The sequence below is a fragment of the Rhinoderma darwinii genome, chromosome 8 (genome assembly GCF_050947455.1).
Source record: "Rhinoderma darwinii isolate aRhiDar2 chromosome 8, aRhiDar2.hap1, whole genome shotgun sequence".
NCBI lineage: Eukaryota > Metazoa > Chordata > Amphibia > Anura > Rhinodermatidae > Rhinoderma > Rhinoderma darwinii.
This window is the reverse complement of record NC_134694.1, coordinates 116784058-116801465: the sequence shown is the minus strand read 5'-3', so window position 1 is coordinate 116801465 and position 17408 is coordinate 116784058. Positions and strand designations below refer to the sequence as shown.

Genomic DNA, 17408 nt, shown 5'->3' with positions numbered 1-17408 from the left:
ACACGACTGTAGAATTCATCCGTAATTACGGACCCATTCATTTCTATTGCCCACGGACACCTTCCCGTATATTTACGGGCAGGTGTTCGTGCCGTAGAAAGGCTCCGCAAAAGATAGGATGTGTCCTATTTTTTGCTTTTACTGACCATGCTCCCATACTTTATAATGGGATGTCCGCCCACAAATGTGGACGGCTGTCTGCGCCCATAACCACGGACCGTGATTACGGGCACGGACGCGTGCATGGGGCCTATCAGGTGCAAGGCTTAAAAAGCAACACACTGAAATACATAAGTATTGCAGTGTATTGATTGAGCAATCTAATGATCGTAGGGTAAAGTGCCCTACGGGGACCAAAAAAAAAAAAGTAAAATATTTAACAACATTTTTAAAAATATGATAAATGTAAATAAATTTTCACATTTTTCACAAATCATTATGTAAGCAATAAAAGAGTGAACAAGTAAAAAAAAAAAAATCATATTTCTTAACTCACCTGGTAAACGCCGCAGGAAGAATAAAACGTCACAATTGCTGTTTTTTAGTCACTTTGCTTCCCAAAAAGACGGAATAAAAAGTTATCAAAAAGTTGTATAAATCCCAAAATGTTACCAACAAAAACGACAGCTCCCTCGCAAAAAAAACGAACCCTCACAGCGCTCCATCGAAGGAAAAATAAAAACGTTTTTGTTCTCAGAATACGGCGACACAAAACCGTTGACATTTTTTTTAACAAATTGTTTTTTCTTTGTGAAAGCCGCAGATCATTAAAAAAACAAGATCAATTTTGTAATATTGACCCGCAGAGTAAAGTGATCACGTCATTTTTACTGCCCGCTGAATGTCAGAAAAACGGAACCCAAAAGTACAATGGAGGAATCACTGTTTTTTTCTCCATAGATTTTTTTCTCCGTTTCCCAATGTATTATATGGTACATTAAATGGTGGCAATAATGTCCTGTTCACACGGCGTGTATTCGGCACAATTTACACGCCGAAAAACGCAAACGCTTGATTTAAGCTTCCCAATGGGAAAGGGCATTGTTAGTGCATACGACGCTTTTTTCTACGCACACGCGTGTTTTAAAAAAACGCATCAAGTAAAAAAAAAAAATCAGCGTCAGGCCTATACTTTGGTGCGTAAAACACAACGAAAACGCGCCTTATTCCAATAGTCAATGGGAGTCCTAATTACACACCAAAAAAACGCAGCGAAAATGCTTAAAAAGCTCCTGTATTTTTGTCACTTTACATGTGGTTTTTTTTCTGCGCCGTGTGGTTCGGGCCTAAAAACGACAACTTGTCCTGTAAAAAACATAGCTGCTAAGCCTTTGTTAGGCCTCTGACTACCCGTGGCCACCCATCAGCACCCTGGCCGATGGCTGACAGGGGGAGCCTTCTCCCTGTCTAACCACCTAGATGTCGAGGTCGCTAATAACCGCAGCATCTAAGGGGTTTAACAGCCAGGATTGAGAGATAACGGTGTTATAGCTGGCACCCGCTGTAGATGGCGCCAGCACAGCTCCTATAACTGTACGTCTAAGTGCAGGAAGGGGTTTAATTTCAGATTAAAGTGGTTGTCTTTAAGAAAACGACACATTAGGGCCATATTAGACCATATGGACGTCATAGTGGGGTACCCGCTGCTTGGGACCCCCCCTTTCATGACGCAGAATGGAGAGACATTATTTAAGAGCAGCTCCCGTTCTGGTGGACTGGAGCTTTCCATGTATCCGAATGGCCGGCATGTAATACTACATTTCCCCTGTAGTGGTCACCGCAACCCCATTCTGAAAGGGGATGTCTCTGATGAGTCCACCCCTTTAATTATTATATTATAAAGTTACAGAACTTTTTTATTATACACTTTGCTTTTCAGTCCCTCAACATGTCCAAGATCTCTGCTTGCTGTCATTTAATGGAAACATTCTTTTTCAGCCTCTGGGTGTAAACAAGTGTTCCTATTCGCTGACGGCAATCAGAGATCATGGAAAAGGTGACAGATTGTAGAACAAGGGGGGTACATTTTTTAGTCTCAAACTGAAGTGCGCCGAGTCCAATGCACCAAATTTACAGCAATTTCTGGTGTAAGTGATGGTAAATCTGTGGGAGGCCCCGCCCCTCATGTGAAACCCCACCCACTTTTGAAAAATGGCAAAAGGTGTGAAAAGTCACACATTATAGCGGAAATGTGCCGTGCGCCATAATATGTGACGTTTATACTCCTAAAAATAGCGGAAATTCTCCCCAAACTACTAGAAATTTGCTGAACTTTTCATTATCCATTAATTTATCTGGTAGAATGAACTAGAATTCCCAGATTTCTTCCAAATTTCGCTAGAACGTCTGAATGGCGGTGAAGAAAATCACAAACCGCTTCTGGCGAGCCGATATTCTAAGTAGATGCGGAAGAAAAACAGCGATTTATTTTTCCCCGTACTCTTCGAGAGTGAATAACGGATTGTCCAAGCCTTCAAATGAATATTTTTTAGTTGTATTTTTTGTTTTTTTAGCACCCGTACAATAAAACTGTACCATTTACAATAAAAAGAAAAAAAAAAAAAACTCAGTTCAAAAGAAGTTTAAAGTGCCGTGTGTTTCATGGCGCGACACACGACCTGCGCCCCGAAACACAGGAGGGGCTTTTGTGATTTCATTTTTTGTTTGCCTTTCCAGGAAGCGAACGGTCACACGCGTTTTTGTTTATTGTTTTTTTTTGTTTTTTCTTTCACTCCAAATAACTTTTTTTTTTTTTCTTTTAAAATTAGCATTTACTATAAAAAGTAAGAAGCATCGGATGAAGCGGGAAGAGGAGCCCTGAGGACGATCGCACACATTTCCTCCTCCACCATCTGGAGCCATGCGGTCTATGGTTTCTCCACGGACTGAAGCCTCTAGTGGTGCGGGCGAGGCCTGAAGTTCTCGCATGAGCAGAAGCCATTCACCTCCGCGCTCCTTTCCCTCGGTACTCAGGGCTGTTCGACTTGTCCTTGGTCAATCCCTACGGCCTCCCCGTGTTCAGTGTTATCAGTAGGCGCGCACAATGCTGGGAGCCAGTAGAAGACCCCGTTCCTGCAGGTTTGGGGGGGGGGCTTGTGCCTGTTCACTCCCATGATCCTCCTTGTCATCCACACCGGTATAAAAGTAAACATTTCATAAATGGACTGATTAAAAAAAAAAAAATCTGGAAATTTCTCCTTGGCTTTGGCTGCAAATTTCTTCTGACAGCGGAACCATGATTGTCTATCCTCGTGTAGGGTGAGGCCCGAGTCGGGTCAGTTCATCCATATTGTCTATGGATAAACCAGTGCATTACTCATTTGGACACATAAAACGTCCGAACAAGACAAACATGGCGGATGGATGAAGGATCCTCCAGCGGTGTGGTGTGGATTTAGAGTTGTTCACCATCGCCCTCCGATACCGCGCGTCTAATCTCATCACCGCCGTAGTAGCATTGAACAGATGAGCGATGGCCGGTAGACTAAGAAGGGCACGACCAAGAGCTGCATTCACCGGTGCGGGCGTTGCGGGAGCCGCCCGGCCTCCCCCTGTGTTATTGCCTCTGACGCGGATGAAGGGTCTTGCACGTGAGCTGGGGTTGTTTGTCAGCTGTCGACGCACTGGTATTCCACCGAGGAGCCCAGGAGCCGGATCAGATCAGGTTGGTATTTCACCAGCTCCACCATTTCTCCGCAGTCCTGCGGCCAGAGCTCCATTCCCTCGGCGGGCGTGAGGATCTGGCTGGTGAACACCTGCCGGGTGAACTCCTTCTTTTGCATGCTGGAGATTTCGAAGTTCGGGTATCGAGCTTGGAATATGCGGGAGGATAATTTCAGTCTCTTCAGCACATCGGACACGAGGAACCAATTACTGGGTCTGGTTAAAAAAAAAAAAAGAGAAAATGAGTGAAGCAGATGGGGAATGTGATGACCGCGTGCCGGGGCGCGGGACTTCACTGCAGTCATCCGTTTCCTTACCACTCTCCTCCATGGAAGACCGTAATAAAGATGGACACACACATTAACCTAACGTCGAGCGAACCCGCGATTTCAGCGAACCGGCCAACCATCTAATACGTATTAGATATTCGTCCGATGTCGAGAAAAAAAAGGATCAAGCATATGGATTGTAACATGCCCGACCCGTTGTTCTCAAGGGAAATAAGCTGCGGCCAGAGGAGCCCGGCATCGGCTTATTCCCCTCTCCGCATTGAGAACACGAGCGCTCGGCTGAACATAGCGTGCATGTGTGTGGGGGAGCGAGGAATATCGGACGGCCAGACGAGCGCTCGGCCGACAGCTATTGAAGACGTATGGCCGCCTCAAGTTTACATATAGATATCATGTACATAAGACTGTCAGTTTAAAGGGTCGTCCACTGTGGGGGTCCGACACCCGGACCTCGCACCGATAAGGCGCTCCGGCTGCCTCCGAGCATTATGCCAGAAGCAGTTTACTCTGACCACTGATTAGCGGCCGAGCTGTAGTATTCAAGTGAATAGGAGCAGAGCTGCAGTTTGGCCGCTACGCTATGTACGGAGCCAACTGCTTCCGACTCCGTACATCGCATAATGGGCCATAACATCCGGTGCCCGGAGGCAGCCGGAGCGGCTTAACGGCACGGGCTCCGTTTGTCGGACCTGCACCAATGATATACTGATATCTGGTGGATAGTTCATCAGTTGTTCAGTCGTGGACAACCCCTTTAAGATATCCATTTACAATTTGTTGGGATCTGTTGACCATATAATTTGTAAGGAGAAAGCCGTACTGCCCCCAGACGAGACAACAATTGGGCACTGTGGAATGAAACATGCCCAATTCTTTGTAGCCGTTCGCCCCCTCTGTTCCACCAGAGCCTTTTATTCCCACGTCACTATGTAGAGAGTCTATAGCTAGCATTACTTTGTATATACATCACTCAGGCTCTGGTTTGGTATGTGTTCTTTTGGCATTCGCCAGGCAGGTACACGTCGGTATACTGTTTTGATTTTTTTACTGTATAGGAAAGGGTCGTCTGCTGTGCTTTCCATTACATTGGGTCACCACAGACAAGAAAATAAAATGCTGTGTGGTATGAGTTACTTTGTTTTTACATGGGGCCCATGTATGATGTATTCCGCTTTCTGGCATATGTTAGGCCTTTACATTCAACGCATAAATCTGGAGTTTTCCAGGCGTACTTGCCAAACATAAAGGGAAACCGTTACAGCCTGGAGTCCGGAGTTACAGCCTGTATAAATCAGAGCTGCATTCAAAATTATGCTGGTTGCTATTGGAAACAGTCAGCAATTTAGTTGACAAATACCGGTGTACCCACTTAGCTGAGCTCCTATAATAAGACGTAATAACAGCATTCTACAATGTAACAGCTTTGTATAGATACTTCTGGCTCAGTAAATGGTTGCAACAGTATTAAAAAAAGATGTAAAAAAAAAAATATTTAAAAACTATAAAGTGTAATTCTCCCATTGACCACAAGAGGTCAGCATTATCCACGCTTTCAAGCATCTTCGTTATCTCGAGCAGCGGAACCTGTTTTGCGAAATGACAACTCCCATCGTGCCCGGTCAGACCGCCAGATTAGACTGGGCAAAAGTTCAACTATTAGACATAAAATAAATAAGTTTGCTATAACTTTCTTCTTATTCAGTAACTGCGGTTACAAGTCTAAAGCCTGCTGCTCTGCCCCTATGTACTCATGACAACACTTCCTGCCGGGGCTCTGACCTTGCTTAGCCCGGTCAAAGAGACACCGTGGGTTATATAAATCACCTTCCACAGTTAGATGAATATATGTGCGGACATTGATGTATCCCCACAACGTCCTTACGATAAAGAGCGACTTGCCAGGGCCCGGAAGAAGTCATTATTGTTATAAGGATCGGTAATTCGCAAGTGACATTATGAGGACGCACTGCAAAGGTCGCGTGTAAGAAAAAAAAAAAATTTTTGCCGCTGTGAGTGCGGTTTTCTTAAAGAAACAGTACATGTTATTTTTCATATGCCATTGTTGACAATAAATAATAATACTAATAATTAAAAATCCCTGCAGTGTCCCTAAAAATGACATCATTTTAAACTGCAAGGCATTGTATAAAATATAACCCGCAGTATCAAAAAGAAGCCCATGGTACTACGTCAACCGTTTTTTTGTTGGCGCCGTTATCCTCCAGCCCGGTACTGAGCAAACACTTACCCGCTGGTCAGTGAGACGTGCAGGTTGTAGCAGGAAACCAGTGGCGTGTCTGAAAACTCAAACAAAAAGTTGTCTTCCTGTTGCTTCTCCCCTTCCTCCTCCTCCTCCTCCTTAGAGGTCTCAGTAGCGTCTAGGAGGATGTCATGGCCGACCTCATCTTTAGGATCTAAGAAGACAGAACGAGTCACAGTGGTCAGGGAGCCGTGTCCTGCCCCCGATGGCTCCCCTCCAGTCCCAGCACAGAGCTGCAGCTTGTCAGGGCATGCTGGGACTTGTAGTTTCACAGCACAGACCACTAATCTATCAACCAGATCAGATTTTATGTATCAGAATAAAAAATTATCACCGATCCACAGGAAAGGTGATCGTTTTCTGAACGCTGGGAGTGATTGTGAGAATGGGGGTCCCTAAACTTCTGTCCCTCTACTACGTGACTGCAGTGAGAACATCGAAGGGCGTTGTGGATCGGGCCCGCGCGCTGTCGCTACATTCAAAGTCTATGGGAATGACGGAAACAGCCGAGTACAGCGCTCAGCTTCTTTCTATCAGTCCCACAGACATTGAATAGAGTGGCGGGCGTATGCTGGACTGCCGCACCATTCAAGCTCCTCCTCCGTGCGGGGGAGGTCTGGGGGTTTGGGATCCCCGTTCTTACATTCAGTGGGGCCCCCAGAAATCAGAAAATGTTCATCTATCCTGTGGGTGATCATTTTTGATTCTGGGAATACCTCTTTAATAGGTGATTTGTTAGGCGGCTTCTCTCCATACGGATATCGGACATTAGCGCCAATCATCCCGGGATGCCGTCGTCTGTCTATACAGAGCTGGTGTGACATACACAATTAGTGATGAGAAAAGAAGACGTGTTGGCTCTATACAATGATGGGAGCGTTGGAAGGTCGGGGCACTTCTATAAGGCAAAAGGTCTGTATGCTGTAATAGGTTCCCCACTATTTAAAGGGGAACTCCGGAGAAGACCAGAGCTCCTCCCACTATAATAATTCATTAGAGACGACTTCACACTCCAGCGCAGTGATCTCCCCATCATCCGGCTCCATAGGTGACCACTTTCTATATCGTGCTGGTGGAGGAGACTGCTATCAGCTACCGCCACTCCTACCCAATGCACCATGTAGGGGCAGATGGTCGCCGGCCCCAGTGCTGGCGCGGGGAGAATTACATGTTTTTTTATTTTCTTGACTGCGCTATTTTGAGCCTTCAGGACCGGACACCGTTCAGCCATTTTTAGCAGGTGTTAGTAAAAACGGCTATAACTTTTTTTTATTTGTTGGGCTGGCGACGTGATCTTTGCGATGTTTTTTTTGTAGTCAATGACGGTTTCTTTTTTTTTTAATCGTTTTTGTACACATCCTTTTTCCTATTTTAGAATTTCTAGGCTTAAAGTTTGAAAATGATAGTAAAAAAATTGATTTTAAATTACTTTTTAGCAATTTTTCTGGTAATAATATATTTTTATCCTAAAATAGACCTTTTAGTTGTGATCGTCGTCGTCTACCGTAAATTTTGATATATCACATGCCTATTTTAGGGTAATTGGGTCAGGGCTGGTGTCATGACAATGATTGGCGGGGGAACGTTTTTTTGGGGTGTGTATTTTATGTGTAATTATTCTAAAAAATGTTTGCACTTTATTTTCCTTTTATTTTTTTATTACTATGGTCTGTCCCTCAAAAGGTCAGAAAAGATCTTTGTGGAACTTTATTTTACTCTTTTTTTTTATTTATTTCTTCTTTCACACCATGTTTTTTCCCCTGTAACTGGGGCTGCAGGGAAATCAGCCCTCTCATAGTGACTCCTGTCACTAATAGGGCTGTGCTGGGTCTAGTAAGACCCGGCAGCAGCCTGCCACTAACGGCACCTGGCGATCAGTCACATGATCACCGGGAACCAATAAAGGCAGCGGCGCTACCTCTATTCATATACACAGCGATCATTGATCGCTGTGTAGAAGAGATCAGAGAAGATAGAAGCTGCTTCTATCTTCTCCTCACCAGGAGTCACTGACAGCCGAGGACCCGATATTCAGCGGCCCGATCGCTCGGCAAACTAAAAGCCGTGCCGTAAATACTCCTACGGCGCGGGTTTTAAGGACCCCGAACACCGGACCTTTATATACACAGCTGGCGGTCGGGAACCGGTTAAGAGAATCAATGGCAGCGATCAATCAAAATGAAGGTTGCAAAACTTACCTAACACCGAGCTGCTATAGAAGTCCCAGGATGCTCGCGGGTCCCCATCACAACGTCCTCGCAGGTCCGAGAGGTAATCTAAAAGGAAGGAGTGGACATGACAGATAAAGGAGGATTCCAGACACATGTATCTTCTATCCTACCAGCTGAGAGGCTGAACATGCGTCCGGCCCCCCCAATGATTAAAGGGGTCGTCTCATGAAGACAACTCGTGTCCATATATTAGGGTCCCCCGCTCAGGGTCCCCGCTCTGTAATCTCCCAATCTGACAGATTCAAACCATCTATGTATGACGAGGCCGCCATGTAATATTACATTACATTTCCTGGCTGGCCACGGCTTCCTCCGGCAAAATCAGCTGTTTGCTGGAAACGCCGGGAGCTGCCGCTGCCTCCCATGTGAGAGGGGAGGTCACTGACGAGACGATCCCTTTAATATTACTGGGACTAAACATTAGCAGAAGAGCGCCGTTCATTTCACCGGTGTCCTGGTCTGCTTGCGATGTATAACCGTACAGAACTTCAAGGCAGTCCCACGTAAAATCAACACCATCTGTGAGTAAATTCTGCAACTTTCTAATATATGTTGTGTTCCAATTCCGCGCCATTTTCAAGATCTCCGCTTGCTGGATGTGAATGGAAACATTTTTCTGGTACATACAGCGGCAGAGGATCCATCCTGACCTAATATCTCTGACAGCACAGTTTGCTAGAACTATAACCAGTCTAGACGCTCCTTCTAGCTAAAAAATAAGCAGCGTAAATCTCTTACCTATCCTGTTTCAATGTATCAGTGCAGGTAAAATGTTTCTATCTGAAGCCCAGACGGTTTAGCTCACAGAGGATTGTCTAGACTGGATGTAATCATATTTACCTCTCGGATAAGGGCAGGCTTTCGGTCTCTGGATGTGAACCAAATTGTTGCCGTTCACTGACCGTAAGCAGAGATCTTACAAAAAATATTATAAAGTTGCAGATCCTTTCATGACACAAAATGAAAAAAACTCTACTTACATAATAGCATAAAACCTCTAACAAATGAGTTCTAGTTCTAACCAGTGAGGGCATGCTGGGAGTTATAGTTCCCAACATCTGAAGAGCCTAGAGTGGCCTGTGGACACATAACGGCAGCCTTACCGCTTAGAAACGTCCTCATGGCTTCGCTGCTGGCCAGCTTCATGGGCGTCTGTCCGGAGTATGTCGCCAGCGTTGGGTCCGCACCGTAGGACAGCAGGAGCCATACGGTTTCCAAGTTGTCGTTGACCACTGCGTCGTGGATGGGCCTGTCACAAAGTAACGTGTGTTAGAACCAAAACCATTGTAGCAAAAAAAAAAAAAGCCCAAAAATAAATATAACCTCGTCATGTGACACCAGCGCGCAAACTGGTCCCGAGATCTGGGAAAATAGGATTTCATTATCCTGCAGGACGCCAGTAAAGTGACACTGACAAATAGCGGCTACGTCAGGAGATGGGATGAAAGTTCCCTTCATCAATCCTCATTAATTATGTATATCCAATTAGGCTGCACGCAGGAAAACCAGACGACAAACTCCCCAGCCCCCGAATCCCCCGACCTCCTCCAGAGGGCAATAAATAAGCAGATCCTCCTCCCCATGTCACATCCTGTATGCGTCATCTCTATGGAAATAACGGGGTTGACTGGGCAGACGGCCATATTGGAACATTTCCTGGGAGGCCCTGGGTCATGCGGGCTCAGGCCTGACTCCATTAGACATGACAGACGGCGTCTAAGATCCCTTCACTTTACATTGACGGGATTACGGGACGCACGACAGACAATGCGACCCGGCTGGATGATGAAATGTGACGTGGGGGGGGGGGGGGGGCGGGTATGTGACATGAGGGGGGCATATGTGACGTGTCCTGATGCGCCGGCTGTAAGAATCCTTCATCAACCTGGTATTGAAGTGGGGGCAGGTACTGATAGAAGAAGGAGTTGAAGTAGATAAACCCCTTTTAATATTCCCTATTACGGCATTTTAGTGTAACGGGCTGACCAGAGCGGATTGCTTTTTGCTCTGGAAGACTCAGTGTGTCCACTAAAAGGGGTTCTCCGCTTTGGACAATCTCTACTTGTTAGCAGGGTTCCTCGACAATAATGTTATGACAAAGTGTCCCCCTGCTGGGACCACCGTGATCAGCTGCGATCTGTGGGGAAACCTGGTAGTAAGTGTTCATTTTCTCTGCAGTGCCGCCACAGGGGAAATGAAGTATTACACAGTGTCCAATCACTTCAATGTGTTGTCTGTGTAACGCCGGACAGGACAGGTCCTCCAGAGAGACGCTCTCCACTCTGGACAAGAGATGAGGATCCTGGACAGAGGACCCCCCGCTATAATCTCATATAGGGTGTATGGAAATTAGTGTTCTAAAATGGACAACCCCTTTAAGTCAATATACCGATAGGACACCACCTAAAGCTGCTTATTTGCGTAGCTGTAGGTATAAACCAGCATTCAGCACTGGGTTCTGCGGCTTTGTTTTATACTGACCCGGAGTTATAGTCTGTATTATACCTACAGATCTGCAGGCTTCAGAATTCCATTCACTGACAGCATTCCCTGCTTGTTCAGTGTCTGTACAGAGCTTGCTCTGGTGATTAGCGTTCTGGGAAGTGAAGCCTTTATACTAGAAACTGTACAGTAATATGACACAAGAAAAAAAAAAAAAACTGACTACCCCCTGCTTTATAGGAGCTCAGCTACACGGTAAGGGGTGCTTATGTCGACAAGCTTGCTGATGGTTTCCACTAACGACCAGGATCATTACGAGATCAGAAATGCAATGTATTTCCAGTGGTGCCATTCTCTTACCTGGTCCCATCCTGAGCACTGCAGTTAACATTTGCTCCATTCTCCAGGAGGATCTGTAGGATGGACGTCCAGCCGCGGGCACAAGCTTCATGTAGGGCGGTGTACCCAGCGTTATCCCGGTGGTTGATGTCACCCTGATCTCGCTGTAGGCAAAACAATACAACATCCTGGAGGGGAAGAAAATTAGATTTATGAAACCTTCAGTAAGACGAGACAGGACGGACTGGTCAGCGAGCCGCTATCAGAGAAAGGACTTGTGTAATAAGAGCAGAGAATCTCCAAGAAGAAATCTCAAAATAAAACATCAACACGAGATATGACCACAACTAAAAAACGAGGTTTTCTGAAATTCAGCCCCATTCACTTCAATGGAGAAGAGCTGCAATACCAGACACAACCCATGCACAGAGGTGGCGCTGTTTCTAGTAGAACGCAGCTGTGTTTTTCTAATCCTGGACAACTCCTTTAAAGGGATTGTCCAGTACCGGACAACTGATGACCTATCGACCGGATAGGTCATCATTATGTCATCCGGACCCCGCACCGATCAGCCCCTCAACACCCTTGAGCTGTCGTTGGGGAACTCATCCGAGTACCAGATACTTAAAGGGGTTTTCCGGGTTTTCTATACATAGCGCTCAACGAAACGTTCTGCGACATTCTAATATACTTTGTTCATCAATTCCTCACCACTTTAAAGATCTCTGCTTTGTGTCAGTGAAAGAGAACATTCACCGATTACATCCAGAGGTTGAAAACCTGAACACAACTCATACTTCTCACAGCTGAGAGTTTGCTACACTTGTATGATCACTGTAATCTAAACAGCCTGGACTTCAGTCTGATACATTTGTTTGTTAGGATGTATCACTGTATCAGTCTGGTTCGCTCACAGAGGATTGTCTAGACTCTTGTAGCAAACCCTCAGCTGTAAGAAATCATGTATGGGTTTTTACCCTCTTGAGGTAAAGAATGAATGTTTCCATTCACTGACAGTAATCAGATACCTTAAAAATTGTGAGGCATTAAAAGCTCAGTATATTAGTTGCAAAACTTTTTGTTATACAATGATTAAGCATTATTTACATAAATCCGGAAGACACTTAAAGGGGTGGTCCATGATTAGAAAAACATGGCAGCTTACTTCCAAAAATAGCGCCACACATGTTCATGGGTTGTATCTGGTACTGCAGCTCAAATCTATAAAAGTGAATGAGGTTGAGCTGCAATACCACACATAACCTGTGGATAGGTGTGGCGCTGTTTTTGGAAGAAAGCAGACCTGTTTTTCTAACCCCGATTAACCCCTTTAAGTAGTTAAGTTCTTAACTTCCAAAATTAAATGAAGACTTCAGGAAAACGGACACTGGCGGAGACTAATCAATAATGTAAAAAAATCCATAAAATACGGTGCACGCAGAGTGATAACTTTGGAGCAAATTGCCAAACATGTTAGACAGTTTTCTCTTCCTCACGCTACTTCACGGCCGGCGTATTTTACACTAAATTTGGCGAATTTCAGGACTCCCCTTTTCTAGACACTTTAAAATTGTCGAGGATGGTGCAAAAAAGATCGAAAAAAAATATGGCGCACAGCGAGTACTGCACTTTTTTTGTGCATTTTGTTTAGTAAATCTCCCCCACTGTTACTGCAGGGCATGAAGGGGCGGAGCCTGACTTCTAGTGTCCATTGAATCTTGCCCCGCCCCCTCAAGCCCCGCACCAGGCATAAGACACTGTATCAGTTCTTCCTGGACTGTTCCTTTAAGTTTGTATCTCATTCTTGATTTTCATGAATAGGTCTCCTGACATGGGTAATCCCACAGATGATACATGACCCTATAGTGCGATGTTCATGGGACTGGGGCCAAATATACCACAGAGGCCCCAAATCCCTGACTCTTCCACCTGTCTCTATTGTTAAGAATTTAATAGCAGAAATCCAATGTACGACGACGCTCGGGTTCAAAATAACCCCAAAGCGGGTTTTCTGCTCATGTAAATAAAGTTCAAAGAGATATCCCTATTATGGACGTCCGTGGTATATACAAAGGATATGACATAACTGTCTGATAGGTCCTCACTGGGATCCGTATCTACCTCCCGAGCACTGGTCACCCGACCCTGTCCGGTGAGGCGGCTGCCGGATCCAGGCGGAGAATGACCGCGAATGTATTATGGAAACAGGAAATCATACACGTGAGCGATCACCCCTCCATTCATCCTTAGCAGAACGTGGCTCCCACCTCTGAGACCTATCAGACATTTATGCCGTTCCCTGTGGATGGTCTATGATGGGAATTCCCTTTAATCACTGTATAATAAAAAAAAAATCCTGTAACTTTCTATTATACTTTGTGGTTAAATTTCACACCATTTTGTAAGATCTCGGCTTGCTGTCAGTGAATAGAAACACGTCCAGCAGCCGACAAACACGTCCAGACTTAAGACTTCTCACAGCTGGGAGATAGATACAATTGTAGGCAGCCTAGACAATTCACTGTGAGATAAAAACACATCCGCAGCAGATAATTTGTTACAATGTATCAGTGCAGGAAACACGTTTTCTGCTGCTTTCACATCTGCATTGGAGTCTCCTTTAGGAGCCTCCGTTGTAGATCCGGTGAGAAATGCCGGACAAAATGGCGGACAAAATACAGGAAACCCGACATAACCCATTAAAGTCAATGAGTTTTGTTGGGCGCGGTTCGTGTCCGTTATGCGATTCTGAAGAACGCAGATGTGAATGAAGCCTTAGCCCTGATACCAGGCTGGTTAGCTTACAGTGAGTTGCGTAAACTGAACACAAATGTAGTAAACTCTCGATGCTCGGGCGGTATGGGTTTTCAGCCTCAATATCTAAACAATGAATGTTTCCATTCACTGACATCAACAGAGATCTTGATAATGGTAAGGAAAGTTGGGAGACCCCTATAACAGAGTAACATCCATTACAGTTGCCACACATCTTTCCTCGCCTCCTGAATGACACATATCTGACTATTTATGTGATGCCTCATCTTCCTCCAGAGTCCAGACTGCTGCCTTTGGCGGTTTTGACACTCAGTGATCTGGGAAAGCTGGGTGACCATCATCGCACAGGCTGTGAAGAAGCGGACACCGTCCTTTCAGGTTTCTCAAAAACAACAATTTAAGGTCGTCTTAAAGGCGTGCGTTTACTTGTAAATATTCTGGATGCCGCCTGATTAATGGTGTCATTTCCAGGTTATCTGTACCTCACCTTATATCCCAGCCGCGCCGCCCTTTGCAGCAGGGTCTCGCCAGCGTTTTTATTCACGATCAGTCTCCTGGCTTCCGGAGGCATGTACTGCCCGCTCGGGGTGTCGCATGAGCCGAGGCTACCGGTACGGCGAGAGCGGCCGGGGGTTCCTGGCTCGCAGCTCTTCCTGGGAGATTTAATGGGAGTGTTTTTGGGAGTTGCACCCCTCCGTCTGCCTCTTCCCTATAATAAGAAAACAGCAAATATGAAGTTTGATGAAGTATACGAGCGCGGTAAATACTGGGTTCACGGTTACAAAAAAAAACATATTACAGTCTCGTTAAAAATTGACCAAAAATAAAAAGTTTCTAACATCAGAGAGAAATCAGGATTTTGATGCAGATTTTGGGAAGGACTAAAACAATCTGCATTTGGCCTTCAATTCTGCGCTGATTTTTTTCCCGCTACCTGTGGACGGGGTTATTAAAACTCCATCCAAATGTATTGTTCTGTAAATCGCTACGGATTTTGAATGCAGCGTACGTGCTGAAAATCTGCCGCAATTCTGCAGCGTGTGAATTCACCCTAAGGCCATGTTCAGACGTTGTGGATTCTGTCAGGATTTAAGCACGAATCTGCTGGCGATGCATGTGGAGGTACTTTATGTCCCATGCAAAAGCCCCAGAAAAAATCTGCGCCAAATAATGAACGTGACGCCGATTTAAAAATTAGGTCACTGAATTAGGGTCAGTTCACACAGAGTTTTTTGGCGCATCGGAATCAGAACCCAAAAAACGTTCGAAATCGCCTTCAATTGATTTCAATGGGAGGCAGAGGCGGTTTTTTTTCCCACAGTGTCATCTCCTTTCTTGCCGCAGTTTCCGCCTCTGACTTCCCATTGAAATCAATGTGAGGCATAAAAAGCCTGCGGTGCTCGTTTGAGTTTTTCATGCGTTTTTTGCCCGTGGTCCTCGCATAATCTTCAATGTCCGAAAGCTAAAAAAAAAACGCGGAAACGTTCGTCCAGGCAGTTCAAAATTGGCCTCAAAATTCCTGAAGGAACTCTGAGGCAGTTTTTTTTCTGCCTCCAAAAAAACTCGGTGTGAACAGGGACTTACAATGGACTTTATCCGCATGTCAATCCGTGGCAGAAATAGGAGTTTTACCTGCGGATTTCTGCAGCAGATTAAACTAGACTGTAGTAAATTATAACAAACTCCCAGTAATCGGGTTGTACATTTAAACAAGATGTAAACAACATCCCAATTCTCTGACAGCAAGCAGAGATCATGACATGGTGAGGAACTGAAAGACTAATAAGACTAGACTGAAAGCCAGCTTTAATAAATGGAGGCCCGTATGTCCTGGTATGAAATTAGAGCATGCGGCGGTAGAGTAGGGTCCTATAGGGTCCCTTATTATGGCTCGGTACACCATTAAACAATACAACAGATAGGGGAGGCCGTTATTTCTATGCTTGTAGGATCGTTCAGCGCACGAGATGCTCTACAATCTCCTACCTTGGGCGTCTCGTCTGCTCTGCCCCCTATATGTTTGGTCTTGCACTTGCGTTTTCCAGCGGGTTTCTCTAGACTCTGTATGGAGGGCGAGTCGTCATGGCTGCCTCTGAAGGAGTTATTTCTGGGATCGCCCGGTCTCTGGTTACTCCTCAGGATCTCGCTGGCTCCGTCTGGTGATATTTTCCTCTTCCGGAAATCTAAAGTCAACGGCGAGAAGAGGGCGAATATGAGCGAAACTGAAAAGGATGGTTATTAATAAAAAAACAAATGAAATAATGGGATTTTCTATTTCCTAGGGAGGTTTCCTTCCACTGTTCTATGGCTTTTGTCGCTCGCTGTATACCGGCTTTCAGAGCGTTGCCTCCGGCTACAATATCTAATTAGGACAACACATCGATCTATGAAATGTAATAACTCTGGAATAAAGCGTCAAGCCAAAACAGCCAACCCATCACTTTAACCAGCGAGGAAAACCATACGTCTCACTTCTTCTTTAAAATAAGGAATACCGTCACTTTAAGAAAAAAAAAAAAAACAACATACATATATATATATATAGCAGAAACTACCACTAAAGCCGGCCATAGTCATAAGATACCTCACAGTCCCGCCATTAATATGTCCATCGGGCTCAGCCACCTGCTTATTATTTCTATGAAGGGAAGGAGATAAGCAGCGCCCATATCAGGCACCGTTTATCTTGCGGAAACAAAGGATCGGACCCGACCTGTTCTATACCTGTGTCGTCGTCCCCTCTATCCCCATTAGGATCAGCCGTCAAATATCTCAGGTCTGTGGGACACTTATGTAAAGGGGTTTTCTGGTTTTGTATAATTAAAGCTTTGTAGAAATGTGGAATGAAAGTTCTGCTGTGAGAGCAGGACTAGTCCCGGACAGGAGTGCTTGATTTAACATGTTCTGGTTACAAATTGCATTCGGCCGTTTTTAGTTCTATCGCTTTCTGGGAACGATGGGTGACAACAAATATGGTTATCACGCAGATCTCCCACATTTCATGGCATGAGTCATGTGACCACAGGTGCTAAAATGTCACGTGATGCGATGCCACTATGAACACGTCATGAAGCACCTTCCCAAACCAGGAACGGTGTGGGGCTGAGGAATAAAATCTCCTTTAACTTCACAAATTAATCTGAAGGAAAAATAAAATTCTTACCACACATCTTAAAGTGGCCAAACACAAGAGATATTTGTCGGCAGATAAAATGTATATGGGAGAGCTCGACCAAAGAGGAGAAACAAGGGCAAGGTGGATTTTAACCTATTTGATCCTTTGTTTTTCTGCAGGAGATAAGTGGTGTCAGATAAAACTGATAGACGCTTATCTCGATCGTCCCAATGAAATAACATCATGCACCTACGATCACCTGACCGTCTGCTCACTTATGCCTACGGCACAAT

At 45.1% G+C, this 17408-nt stretch overlaps 1 protein-coding gene across 3 annotated transcripts in view; it reads right to left on the bottom strand.

Moving 5' to 3' along the window:
• Positions 1 to 2472: 2472 nt before the first annotated feature.
• BCORL1 (BCL6 corepressor like 1) overlaps positions 2473 to 17408 on the bottom strand; it is a 48597-nt gene continuing 33661 nt past the window's right edge. For all 3 annotated transcript variants that reach the window (XM_075836586.1, XM_075836584.1, XM_075836585.1), the window contains 7 exons: positions 15987 to 16183; positions 14488 to 14709; positions 11247 to 11413; positions 9548 to 9693; positions 8412 to 8489; positions 6202 to 6367; positions 2473 to 3879 (listed from right to left, as the gene is read on the bottom strand). In XM_075836586.1, the coding sequence (XP_075692701.1) occupies positions 3609 to 3879; positions 6202 to 6367; positions 8412 to 8489; positions 9548 to 9693; positions 11247 to 11413; positions 14488 to 14709; positions 15987 to 16183 (1247 nt within the window). In that variant the 3' untranslated portion in view covers positions 2473 to 3608. The remainder of the gene's footprint in view (positions 3880 to 6201; positions 6368 to 8411; positions 8490 to 9547; positions 9694 to 11246; positions 11414 to 14487; positions 14710 to 15986; positions 16184 to 17408) is intronic.